The 13,197-nt window shown below is 53.6% G+C and overlaps 1 protein-coding gene across 1 annotated transcript; it reads left to right on the forward strand.

Moving 5' to 3' along the window:
* The first annotated feature begins 211 nt into the window (after window positions 1–211).
* On the forward strand, window positions 212–7,712 carry SLC29A2 (solute carrier family 29 member 2). The gene is made up of 12 exons (XM_060104695.1): window positions 212–240; window positions 492–573; window positions 2,006–2,166; window positions 2,400–2,539; window positions 2,937–3,071; window positions 3,716–3,813; window positions 4,035–4,119; window positions 4,683–4,819; window positions 5,059–5,164; window positions 5,263–5,348; window positions 6,755–6,954; window positions 7,601–7,712. Exons 1-12 carry the CDS (start codon window positions 212–214, stop codon window positions 7,710–7,712), a joined length of 1,371 nt encoding a protein of 456 aa, XP_059960678.1.
* Window positions 7,713–13,197: the final 5,485 nt, after the last annotated feature.

A 13,197-nucleotide genomic window follows, 5' to 3' on the forward strand; every position in this document is an offset into this window, starting at 1 on the left:
AGACTATGCGAAATCGGCCCGAGGCTCCCTGCCCGGCTCCAGCCTCCCCCTACCCCGCTCCAGACTCGAGGAGACCCGACCCCTCCTTCCCCTGTCCACCACCTGCAAGACCCAGCCTCCAGGGTCCCCGGCTCGGCCCACGGGCCCCGGAGCAAGTGCAGGTGCGGCTTCCCCATCTCTCTCCCACCCGGGCGCATCCCGCTGGGCGGCCATGGCGCGAGGAGACGCCCCGCAGGACAGGCAAGTTGGGGACCGGATGGGGTGCGTATGGGGATCCGGTGGCCGTGGGCAGCTCAGACCCGCTCCCTTCGGGCTCTCCAAAGCTCAAAGCAGACCAGCTGGAACTACAATTCCCGTCAGCCGCCTCCCTTGGGTGCCTGAGCCTGGGTGATGGGGGTTGTAGTCCGCTCTCTGGAGGAGCTGCCCTGGGAGGTGGGAGGGGCCGCCGAAGCGGGACGTCCTCCGGGTGACCTTCTGAATGATCCTCACAGCTACCACCTGGTCGGGATCAGCTTCTTCATCCTGGGGCTGGGCACCCTCCTTCCCTGGAACTTCTTCATCACAGCCATCCCGGTGAGACTCGTGGCTGGAGTGACAGCCCCACGGTCACAACCACCGTCCGTCCCTCCAGCTGCCTTTCCCCACCACGCCGCCTTTGATTCCTCATTAAGTCCGTTTGTCGGCTGAGGCAGGATCCTCAGAGAGGGGAGGTGCCTCTCTCATGGCTAGGACGACCAAGCTTTGAGGGATGCCCAGATCCTAGAGGGGCAAGGCCACCAGGTCAGGGGATCCTGTGGAACCAGCAAGGAGCTACCCACCTACTTCCCCTGTTTGTCACTATCCCTTGCTAGTCACTCAAAAAGTGGGTTATCCAAGCCTTTGGTTTTCTTTGAAATAGCATGAATTACATTCATTCATCCAACAAATAGTTAGTGTACACCTAGAGTTCCTGGCACTGGGGGTACAGAAGGAAACATAGCAGAGGAAGGTTTCATCCTCACGGAGCTTACATTCTTTCAAGGGAAGGCAGGAATGTGGGGCTTGTGTTCTCTATGGGACTGGGTTATTCTTATATATTAAATGCAACAACTTTCCAGATGCCTCTTTAGTGCCTGGCTCTGTGCTGGGCCCTGGAGACCCAAAGATGAATCAGCCCATGGTCTTGAGAGCAAGATGGGTGCATAAGAAATATAAATAATGTAACATGACACGTGCCATCCCAGGCTTGGAGCAGAGTCCTGTGGGTCCCCAGGGGAGGGAGCAATTCCTTCTGCTTAACGGAAGAGGTGATTTGTAACTTGGGTAAAGCATTTGTGTTGGGGGAGGGGAGTGGTAGGAGGGGAGAGGGCACTCCAGGCGGAGACAGCAGCCTTGCAAAGACACCGAGAGGCAGGAGAGTACCAGCTTATTCAGAGAAAGGGCCAGAGCTTGGGGTGACTGGAGCTTAGCAGGACGGAACAGGAAATGGGGCACAAAAGGGAGACCAGGGTCTGGTTCTGAAGGGCCCCAAATGCTGTTCCAAAACCTTGGGGCTTTGCCTTGCAGGCAACAGGGAGCCATGGATGGGGAGCGGGGAAGTTAAGCAGAGTCATGGCAGAATGTGTGTTCCAGAGAGTAAGCAGTTGGTCAGCACCTGGGCCAGAGCCTGGCTTACAGTAGGAGCTCCATAAATACTTGGGAACCTGGAAGCTGCTGCAGGAGTGAGGGTGGGGGCTGGAGCCAGGGCACAGGAGAGGAGGGGTGATCCAAAGATGGAGCAAGGCCCAAGTTGGGGGTTCTTAGTGCTTGGGCTTGGACCCAGACTTCAGCCGTTCAATTCAATGCACGTTCATCAAGCTCCAACTGTGCGCCAGGTGCTGGGGACGGTGCAAAGACAGAGAGTCAGTCCCGCAGAAGTTAACGGAGCAATCCCAAGCATGGGAGGAGGCAGAGGGAGAAGGCTGGGGGGTTCCTGAGGGTAGGTTGTAGGGTAACCCTGTACCCCACTCCCCTGGCATCCTGGCAGTACTTCCAGGGGCGTCTGGCAGGGGCCAACGGCACCACCGAGACCCTGGGCACCAACCACACGAGGCCTGCAGACACCTTCAACTTCAACAACTGGGTGACACTGCTGTCCCAGCTGCCTCTGCTGCTCTTCACACTCCTCAACTCCTTCCTGTACCAGTGGTGAGAAGCCCTGCCCCTTGGGCTCAATGCCAGGCCATCCCTCTGTTGTCCCTTCCCCGCCTTTGCTGAGGCAGCTCCATCTGGGGCCAGGGAAGACCTCCCATCCTTCCTCCCCTCCCCGCTGAATCTCTCCCCATCCCCCACTGTCCAGCCCTGGGATGAGACTCTTGCCCCCTCCCCTCCCCTGGCCTGGGCCCAGCGATGCCCACTCTGCCCTCCTCCGTTATGAGCAGCATCCCTGAGACGGTGCGGATTCTGGGCAGCCTGCTGGTCATCCTGCTGCTCTTTACCCTGACGGCGGTGTTGGTCAAGGTGGACATGAGCCCCGAGCCCTTCTTCTCCATCACCATGGCCTCTGTCTGGTTCATCAACTGTGAGCACCGCTGCCCTTCCCCACCTCCCCACCCAGCCCCCCAGGCCTTCAGCCCAGCCTCTTCTTTTTACTGAAAGGACCCAAGGTATCCAAGAAGGGAAGACAGCAGTAGCATCGCCCATATCCCTGATGAGAAACTGAGGCCCAGGGGGGAAGAAAAGTCACTCGTCCAAGGCCCCACAGTGACCTAAGAGCAGGTCTCCTGGCCCCTAGCCCCTCACACCTAGGGCTGCACCTCGGAGGAGGGATGAATGTGGGGTGTTACATCGGAATGTCCAGAGTCTCATGCCTACCCAACCTAGTCCAGAGTCCCCTATGCACCCTGCCAACACCTCCTCCAGGGAGCCCCCAAGGCCTGCCTAGTTGAGCAGCAGCCCCCAATCCTGTCCCTCCACAGCCTTCTGTGCAGTTCTGCAGGGCAGCCTCTTCGGGCAACTGGGCACCATGCCTTCCATGTACAGCACCCTCTTCCTCAGCGGCCAGGGCCTGGCTGGGATCTTCGCTGCTCTTGCCATGCTCATGTCCATGGCCAGTGAGTACACTTGGGTGGCTGGAGGGCAGGGGTGGCCTCTGGGATTCTGGGGAGCAGAGAGAATGTGCCAAGAGCAGGATGCCTTGGGCTTTGGTGGAGATGGAGGTGATGGGGTGATGACGGGGCTGGGGATTGGGTTTGGGGCTCTTGAGTTATACAATGAGAGAATGACTAGGTGAGAATTGGGTTAGCTTGGGGCCAGGGGCAGGATTCCTGAGGCCAGCACTGGCATGTGGCAGTAGGCTGAGGCTGAGGGAAGGGGGGACAGGTTTGGGATTCAGATGGACTTGGGTTTGAATCCTGGTTCCACTGCTCCCTAGCTGGGGGCATTGGCTGGCACTTACCTGTGTCAGGTTCCCCACCTGAATGATTATTATAGCTCCATCCTCAGATTGTAAGAAGCATGCAGTAAGAACGAGCACCTAGTAGGTGCTCAACAAAAATGACACATGGGGAAGAGTGAGAGAAGTGAAGGGCTGGGCTGGGGCCCCCGGCACAAGGGTCCTGAGTTTGTTAGTGGGAGGAATGGAAGATGCGGGAGGTGAATCTGAGACATGCATAATGCGAAGCGGGAAAAGAGTTGTTAGCCCTGCGGGAGCTGGTGGACCAGCCACCTCCCTTCTGCAGCTGAAGTTTCTGCACAGGTGGCGTGGATGCCCAGACCTCCGCCCTGGGGTACTTCATCACGCCCTGCGTGGGCATCCTCATGTCCATCGTGTGTTACCTGAGCCTGCCCCACCTGGTGAGCCTGGTATTGGGCTCAAGGCCCACTTCAGAGCATCACAGATACAGCCCTGAGTCTGAGGCCCTGAGAGAGGCCAAAGGAGGCAGAGGGGACCTGGGCCCAGCCCTGATCCCCAAAGGAGTCAGCCACTGGGGGACCCCAGCCTCTAAGTCAACAGGGTGGGGAGGGATCCAGGCACTTCAGCCAAGCCAGGCAGGGACAACGCTTTCCTTCTGCAGAAGTTTGCCCGCTACTACCTGGCCAAGAAACCATCAAAGGCACAAGGTCAAGAGCTGGAGACTAAAGCTGAGCTCCTCAAGTCTGGTGAGCCCGGGACCCTGCCAGGGAGGTGGAGGTCCCAGAGGAGGCTAGAGCCACCACCACAGGGAAGCATTTCCCCTCTGTCCCCAACTAGAACCCTCATCCCTAGTAGCCTTGTGTAATCAGAGGCAGAAGATCTTGAAGGGAAGTCAATGGGATTAAAGTCATCCCTTTGCCCTCTGGGCCTCAGTTTCCTCTTCTATAAAATGGGGAGGCGGTAGAGCTTCAGGCATACAAGTTCTAGATCCTAGTGTGTCTGAGTTTGAATTCTAGCTTCATAACACCCAAGCTGTGTGACCTTAGTCAAGTCACGTAACCCCTCTGAGCCTCAGTTTCTTTACTTGTAAAGCAATGGCAGTGAAATCATCCATTTAAGGTGCTTAACTCTGCCAGGCACAAGTATGGGCTTAATAAATACTAGCTCGGCATATTTCCATTGTTAATTCTCTTTGCCTGCACCCTGGGCTAGTGGAGGGTCACTTGTTTTAATTGCTTGGAATCTCCTTCCCTCGGGCCTGGTTGTCACAGGGTCACAGGCATGACCCTGCCCTCCCCTCTTGCCCCAGATGAGAAGAACGGGATTCCCAACAGCCCCCAAAAGGCAGCCCTGACTCTGGATCTTGACCCTGAGAAGGAGACAGAGATGGAGCCAGAGGAACCCCAGAGGCCAGGAAAACCTTCAGTTTTCATTGTCTTCCAGAAGGTTTGGCTTGGATATAGCCCCCAGCCACCACCCCTGGGGAAGAGAGGGCTGCTCTCTCCAGCCTTCCCCAGAGACTCTTAGAATGCACTGGGGCCTTAGTACTCACCTGGTCCACCCAAGGTGACAGGGTCATGGTGGGTCAGAGACATGCTGAGCCAGGCCCCAGTGTCCTGTTCCTGGGCCAGGGCTTGAGCGGGAGGGTTTGCCCGCCTGCTCACACCCTTGCCTCCGACTCCCAGATCTGGCTGACGGCGCTGTGCCTTGTGTTGGTCTTCACAGTCACCCTGTCCGTCTTCCCAGCCATCACAGCCATGGTGACGAGCTCCACCAGCCCTGGGAAGTGGAGTGAGTGCTGGGAAGCGGAAGAGGACGGGGCAGTGGGAATGAGGGGCAGAGAGGGAAGAGGGCAGCCGGGACCAGGATAAGCCCTGTCTCCCTCCCAGGTCAGTTCTTCAACCCCATCTGCTGCTTCCTTCTCTTCAACGTCATGGACTGTCTGGGACGGAGCCTGACCTCTTACTGCCTGTGGGTGAGCACACCTAGGCTGGGGTGATCTGACGGTTTGGGGAAGCAGTCGGGGATCAGAGGGTGTGAAAGAGCACAGAAAGGTGATGTCCCAACAGTCCCACTGGTCTGGGTCTGGTAATGGAACAGCTGGCTGGTTTAGCAGTGAGCACCTGGCCCCTGGAGATATGCAAGCCAGGGCTTAGACTGTGAACTCTTTGAAAGCAGAAGCCTTGTCCAATTGACCTGTGTCTCCAGCATCCAGCCTAGGGCCCAGGCCCCAGTGCTTAAAGACGGTTATGTGGAGTTTCCTGCACCACGTGGGAGGTCAGACAAGATAACTAGTATTTAGATTGCTTTTAGCCAAGATGCTGCTTCTTTAAATGAAATCTTCCAAGGACACACAACAAACAAAGTAGATCAAAGAGTAGCTGCGAGGCTTCCCTGGTGGCGCAGTGGTTGAGAGTCCGCCTGCCGATGCAGGGGACACGGGTTCGTGCCCCGGTCTGGGAAGATCCCACATGCCGCGGAGCGGCTGGGCCCGTGAGCCATGGCCGCTGAGCCTGCGCGTCCGGAGCCTGTGCTCCGCAACGTGAGAGGCCACAACAGTGAGAGGCCCGCGTACCGCAAAAAAAAAAAAAAGGTAGCTGCTCTGGGAATTCCCCAGCGGTCCAGTGGTTAGGACTCCGAGCTCTCACTGCCAAGGGCCCAGGTTCAATCCCTGGTCGGGGAACTAAGATCCCACAAGCTGTGCATCCAAGCCAGGATGGGGCCTGGATCCCCAGCTTCCAAACCCATCTTCCCCAATGGGGTCTTTGGAACCCAGGGGTGCTCAGAGCCACCAACGTTGAAAACCGAAGATGCTTGTCTAGTTCTGCCATGGAGAGAGCATGAACTGGAGCTCAGGAGAGGCAAAGTCTAGTCCCAGGCTGGTCCTTTTTTTTTTTTTTTAACCCCACATTTGTTTATTTATTTATTTTTGGCTGCATTGGATCTTCGTTTCTGTGCGAGGGCTTTCTCTAGTTGTGGCAAGCGGGGGCCACTCTTCATCGCGGTGCGCGGGCCTCTCACTGTCGCGGCCTCTCTTGTTGCGGAGCACAGGCTCCAGACGCGCAGGCTCAGTAGTTGTGGCTCACGGGCCTAGTTGCTCCGTGGCATGTGGGATCTTCCCAGACCAGGGCTCGAACCCATGTCCCCTGCATTAGCAGGCAGATTCTCAACCACTGCACCACAAGGGAAGCCCCCCCAGGCTGGTCCTTGATTGCTGGGTGGCCTTGGCCCAGCTGCTCGCTCTCCAGAGGCCCAAGTGCTGGGTCCTCACTGGCACACATGGAGTAGGTCAGGGGAAGTGATAGTTGAGTCTATGTGGGCTGTCCCTGGAGCAGAGACCCTGCTCCCAGGGACCACCCTCATCCCAACCTTCTGCCGCAGCCAGACAAAGACAGCCGGCTGCTGCCCCTGCTGGTCTGCCTGCGCGTCCTGTTTGTGCCGCTCTTTATGCTGTGCCACGTGCCCGAGAGGTCCCGGCTGCCCATCCTCTTCCCACAGGATGCCTACTTCATCACTTTCATGCTGCTTTTTGCTGTTTCAAATGGTTACCTGGTGTCCCTCACCATGTGCCTGGCGCCCAGGTCTGGGGGATGGGAAGGTGTGGGGGAGGGCCTGGGAGCAGGGAGGTGGGCTAGCTCTTTGAGGGGCCTCACTGGTGCCACCTGTCAGGTCAGGCTTTAACTGCTGAGCCGGTCCCAGGCCAGGAGCTGGGGAGAGGAGGACTTGGCTGGGGAGGTTCCTGCCCAGTAAAGTAGCCCAGGCACTGATTTTGGGGCCTCCTCTCTGGTCCTCAGTTTCGCCCTCTGTGAAATAAATGGGTTGGACTGTCATTCCTTAGGGCCCAGCTACTCCCCCAAATTCTCAGTTGCAAGGGAGCTAAGGTTTTGATCACAAGCCGAGTTCCTGGGCTATTTACTCTAGGGAAAATGGAGTTGAGAATCCAGGGAGAGCAGAGGTGACCGGGAGGACCAGGTAGGGGACATTTTGCCAGGAAGGAAGGCAGTTGCATCTAGGCCCCAGGGGCATGAGAGATGTCTATGTCCAGTGGCCCGATTTTACAGATCAGGAAACTGGAGTCCAGAGAGAAGGGCCTAATTATAGCGACCAGAGGTTGGGTCAGCCCAGACTAGAACTCAGGCGTCCTGTTGTTAGGAGGGCGGAGGGCACAGGGCTGGGTCCAGGTTGGGCCTGACATTTTCTAAGAGCTCTTACTCCTGTGTGTTCTAGGCAGGTGCTGCCATATGAGAGGGAGGTGGCCGGCACCCTCATGACCTTCTTCCTGGCTCTGGGGCTCTCCTGTGGAGCCTCCCTCTCCTTCCTCTTCAAGGCGCTGCTCTGAAGTGCTCCATCCAGGGCTCTCCCAGCATCTTCTCTTCGGAGCTGAGACCCAGCACAGGGGGAATGGTGGGCTGGGCTCAAGCCTCTGCTGAGCTGGGGCCCCGCGGTCTGGGGGTCCCAGGAAGAGGCAGGTGCTGCTCTCCTTCCTGGGCTGGTGGCCACCTGGGGTGCTGCAAGGAAGAATTCACCACCTGCCATTCTAACCCTCCCCAGGAGTGGAGTTGACGCACAGAGACAGACTATCTAGATGCACACAGACCTCACTGAAAGGGTGATGATCATGAAAAAGAGGGCCGAGGACAATGGCCCTTCCTCACCATCAGGAGTGCATTTGTTAATCATGAGAAACTCACTGGCCACGTGCCGGGGCTCAGAGGCCACAGGTGGGAACTTGCCAACTGTGTGGCTGGTGTGGTCGCAGCTTCAGATTCAGAGTGGGAGTGGGGGCCAGCCCTGGGCAGGAGCTTCTCTTCTCTCCAGGCCTCAGCGACCCCATGGTCAAGCCTCTTGGACTCCAGAACAGAGGATTCCAGGGAAGTTGAAGGGACAGGGAGAAGGAGTTCAGGATCTGAGGGCGCTCGAAGGACCCTCTGGGCCTCCAACAGGGTTTTCGTCGTCAGCATTTACTGTGTCCACTCCCCAGAGCCCAGCTGGGCCTGGGTCGCAGAACTGCAGTTAGCCTGCATGTGTGCACTGCACTTTACAGTTTGCAAAGCTCTTCTGCACCCGCTCTCTCACTGAAGCCACACTGAGGCCCTTGGAGGGAGGCCAGCAGGGATTGTGCTCCCCTCTGTACAGGTGAGGAAACCGAGTCCCGGGGGAAGTGACCAGTTCTTGGCAGAGCCAGGACCCAGCCCCCACCTCCCTGTAGGTGCTGTTCTTCCTGCCCACGGCCTGCTTCCCTTTTCCTTGAGGGGCTCAAGGCGAGAGCCCTAAGCACTTACTCCACCTTTTTGCTTGTTTTTTCTCTCTGGGTCTAATAATAACCTTCTCCATTTGTACAATGAATTCACTTTCCAAAGTGCTTTCAGCTCTATTGGCTTTGATGAGCTGGGTGGGGGGTGGGGATGATTGTACCCATTTGACAGATGGGATGACCAAGACCCTGAGAGGGGCAGGGACTTGTGGCATCCCTGCGCTGGGCCCTCTTGACCACATCATGGCCCAGGGGTACTGGCCTGCAAGGAGCCCTGTGCTCCTGGGCAGAGTGCCTGGCCGCATGGATGACTATCGCTCTCTCCCCAACCAGTGTCCTCTGCTTCCCCAGGCTCCCCCTTCTCAGAAATGGAGACTCAGAGAGGCAGTGAGCCAATTCTCCACAGGGGTGGAGGAAAGGCCTGCTTGGCCACACACCTGTGCTACCCTGCCCAGCACAGAGAAAAGCAGGGGGTTTTGAGATTACAGGCAGTGGCCTTTCTGCCCACTTGCCCTCCTGCCTTCTGTGACCATTCCCTCAGCAGCTATTATATGCCAGGCACTGAGCCAGCGCAGGCCCCCTGCTCAGAAGCCAGAGGCTACTTTGCTACCAAAGAGGAAACTGAGGCAAGCTATGACCTTGGGAGCTGAAATAAAGCCACACTCCTTCGACCCCTTTTCACTGTGCCAGGTTCTGGCTGGTCTGGCAACCCTGAAACGAAGGAGTTGTGACCCTCCTCCCAAGGCCATGGGAAATAGAATGTAACTTGTGATGGGGCTTGTGAGGACCCTGCAGAGTGTTTAATATGAAACTCTAGAAGAGGGGGCCAGTGATCTCACTGGGAAGTTGGGGCAAGCATCCCTGAGGAGGTGTCCCCTGAGCTGGGCCTTGAGGGGTGAATATGAGCTTGCTGGGCTGAGGTGGGGGAGGGGTGTCCCAGGAGAGGTACCAGAAAATGTGGAAGGCGTGGACACGGAATATTCAGGGAACAGTGGGGACTTCTGGCGGAAGGTCACGGGGGAGCGGAAACTCCTAGGGTGTGAGGAAGGGGACGGCAGAGGATGTGGCTGGGGCAGTGGGCTGGGGACAAACGCTGAAGGGCCTTAGGGCTGAGGCCTAACCAGGGGATTAGAGAGAGGAGAAGGCACACAGAAGAGAAGGCTGCTGCCCCTACAGAGGCCGTTTAACTTGGTGGTTAAGTGCATGTGCCCTGACCCACAGTCCTGGGTTCGAAGCCAGGCCCTTTCCCAGCAGTGGGAACTGGGATTCCTGGAGATTGCAGTCCTGGAGAAAGCACTGGAGTACAGACTGACATTTACTAAATGGTAGTTGTAGTCCTGGGATTTTTTTTTTTTTTTTTTACAACTTTATTGGAGTATAGTTGCTTCACAATGGTGTGTTAGTTTCCTGGGATTATTTTGTGCAGACCACTAGGCCTAGCTGTACCCTTTGGCTGGGACTGGTGGGAGCAGGACCCCAGTACTTCCTAGGTCCCCTTCTCCTTCTCTACCTTCAGAGACTGTTGTCTGTTACCCAAAAGCTCCCTAGACCTGCCAGACCCAGCCATCCTGGGGAACCCAGTGGTACTGGTCCACGTTCAGCCGGGTTGGGCTGAGCAGTGGAGGATGGGCCCAGAAAGATGTCCTTATGATGTCACAACGTGGAATTCCTTCTTCCTGTCCTCCTTCCCCGTATACGTAGCCCAACTTTCCCATCAGATCAGGATGCAGCTGGTTTTGATGTTAGAAAAATACTTGGGCTGATGGGTTACACTTGGCTCATCCCTCGCCTGATGCCCAGCCCCCCTGGCCACCGCCACATCCCCAGCCTGACACAGCTCTGCCAACAGGCCCAGGTTCCCTCAGAAGCAGCCAGTGTCCATGAGCAAACAGTTGGAGAGGGCTCTATGTGGAGGGCACAGAGATAGGCTTGGTGGAGGGACACAAACATTGCAAGGCCAGTCCTTATCCACTAGTGGCTTACCTTTTTATGAGGAGGACACCTCCTGGTTTGTAAGTTGATTCAGCTCTCCAATTAAAAGTCAGAGATTGTCAGAATGGATTTGAAAATGATTCGACTATATGCTTGCTATCTACCAGAAACTCACTTTAGAGCCAAAACCACAAATAGGTTGAAAGTTAAAGAATGGAAAAAGATATTCTATGTAAACAGTAACCAAAAAAGACAGTTGGGGTGGATATACTAATATCAGAAAATATAGGCTTAAATTCAAAAATCATTGAAGAGACAAAGAGGGATATTATATATTCGTAAAAGCGTAAGTCCATCAAGAAGATATAATAATGATAAACATATACATACCTAACAACAAAGTCCTAAAAACTATGAAGCAAAAATTGACAAAACTGAAGGAGAAACAGAAATTTCTACAATGATAGAGACTTCAGGATCCCACTTTCAATAAACGATAGAACAACTAGACAGAAGATCAACAAGGAAACAGGACTTGAACACACTACAAACCAAACAGGCCAAACAGACATAACACACAACACTCTACCTAAAAACAGCAGAATATACCTTCTTCCCAAGTGCACACGGAACATTCTCCAGGGAAGATCATATATTAGGTCACAAAACAAAGTTGCAATAATTAAAAAAATATATTTATTTAGGGGCTTCTCTGGTGGCGCAGTGGTTGAGAGTCCACCTGCCGATGCAGGGGACACGGGTTCGTGCCCCCGTCCAGGAAGATACCACATGCCGCAGAGCGGCTGGGCCTGTGAGCCATGGCCGCTGAGTCTGCGCATCCGGAGCCTGTGCTCTGCAATGGGAGAGGCCACAACAGTGAGAGGCCCGCATACCACACACACACACACAAAAAAATTTTATTTAGGCTGTGCCAGGTCTAAGTTGTGGCATGCAGGATCTTTAGTTGCGGCATGCAGACTCCTTAGTTGCGGCATGCATGCGGGACCTAGTTCTCCGACCAGGGATTCAATCCGGGCCCCCCTGCATTGGGAGTGTGGAGTCTTACCCACTGGACCACCAGGAAAGTCCCTGCAATAATTTTTAAAAGAGTAAAATCACACAAAGTATCTTTTCCAATCACAGTGGAAGGAAACTAGGAACCAATAACAGAAAAACTGGAAACCTCACAAATATGTGGAAATTAAACAACATGCCCCTAAACAACTAATGGGTTAAAAAAGAAAAGAGAAACTAGAAAATGCTTTGAGACAAATGGAAATGAAGGTAACATACTGAATTTTATTGGATGCAGCAAGAGCAGTGCTGAGAGGAAACTTGCAGCTGTAAATGCCTCATTAAAAAGGAGGATCTCAAGCAAATTAAACCCAAAACTAGCAGAAGGAAGGAGATGATAAAGATTAGAGTGGGCATGCCACGGAGCAACTAAGCCCGCGAGCCACAACTACTGAGCCTGTGTGTCTAGAACCTGCGCTCCGCAACAAGAGAAGCCACCGCAATGAGAAGCCTGTGCACCGCAGCAAAGAGTAGCCCCTGCTCACAGCAGCTAGAGAAAGCCCGTGCGCAGCAACGAAGACCCAATGTGGCCAAAAAAAAAAAAAAAAAAAGATTACAGTGGAGATAAACAAAATGGAAGATAGAAAAACAACACAGAAAATCAATGAAACCAAAAGCTGGTTATTTGAAACGGTCAATAAAATTGACACACCTTTGAGTAGACTAAGAAAAAAAGTGAAGACCTGAAAATTACTAAAATAAGAAATGAAAGGGGGTCATTACTATTGAATATACAGAAATAAAAAGCATTATAAGAGAACACTATGAATAACTGTATGCTAACAAATGAGATACCTAGATGAAATGGACAAATTCCTAGAAACACACAAACTACCAAAAGAAACTCAAGAAGAAATAGAAAATATGGACATATCTGTAACAAGGAATGAGATTGAATCAGTAATCAAAAACCTCCCAGGAAACTCCAGGACCAGATGACTTCCCAGGCAAATTCTACCAATCATTTAAAGGATTAACACCAGTCCTCAAACTCTTCAAAAAAATACAAGAGGAGGGAACACTTCCTAAGTCATTCTATGTGACCAGCGTTAGTTACCCTGATGCCAAAGCTAGATAAAGACATCACAAGAAAAGAAAACTAAAAACTAATATCCCTTAGGAATATAGATGTAAAATTCCTCAACAAAATACTAGCAGACCGAACCCAGCAACATATTAAAAGAATTATACACCATGACCAAGTGGGATTTACTCTAGAATGCAAGGTGTTTCAACATACAAAAATCAATCATTGTAATACACCAAATATGAAATGAAGGGGAAAAACCACATGATCATCTCAACTGATGCAGAAAAAGCATCTGACAAAATCCAACATCCTCTCAAGATAAAAACACTCAACAAACAAGGAATAAATAAGAACTTCCTCAACCTGATAAAGAGTGTTTATGAAAAATCCATAACTAACTTCATGCTTAATGGTGAAAGATTGAAGTCTTCCCCCTAAGATCAGGAAAAAGACAAGGATGCCTGCTTTCACAATTTCATCTGTTCAACTTTGTACTGGACATTCTAGCCAGAGCAACTGGGCAAGAAAGAGAAA

This window comes from Mesoplodon densirostris, chromosome 7 (genome assembly GCF_025265405.1).
Source record: "Mesoplodon densirostris isolate mMesDen1 chromosome 7, mMesDen1 primary haplotype, whole genome shotgun sequence".
Lineage (NCBI taxonomy): Eukaryota > Metazoa > Chordata > Mammalia > Artiodactyla > Ziphiidae > Mesoplodon > Mesoplodon densirostris.

Coding starts and splice junctions, on each gene's coding strand:
- SLC29A2 (XM_060104695.1), top strand. CDS start 212: ATGGCGCGAGGAGACGCCCCGCAGGACAG. Junction 5,165..5,262: donor CACCAGCCCTGGGAAGTGGA/GTGAGTGCTGGG, acceptor TCTCCCTCCCAG/GTCAGTTCTTCAACCCCATC. Junction 5,349..6,754: donor TGACCTCTTACTGCCTGTGG/GTGAGCACACCT, acceptor CTTCTGCCGCAG/CCAGACAAAGACAGCCGGCT.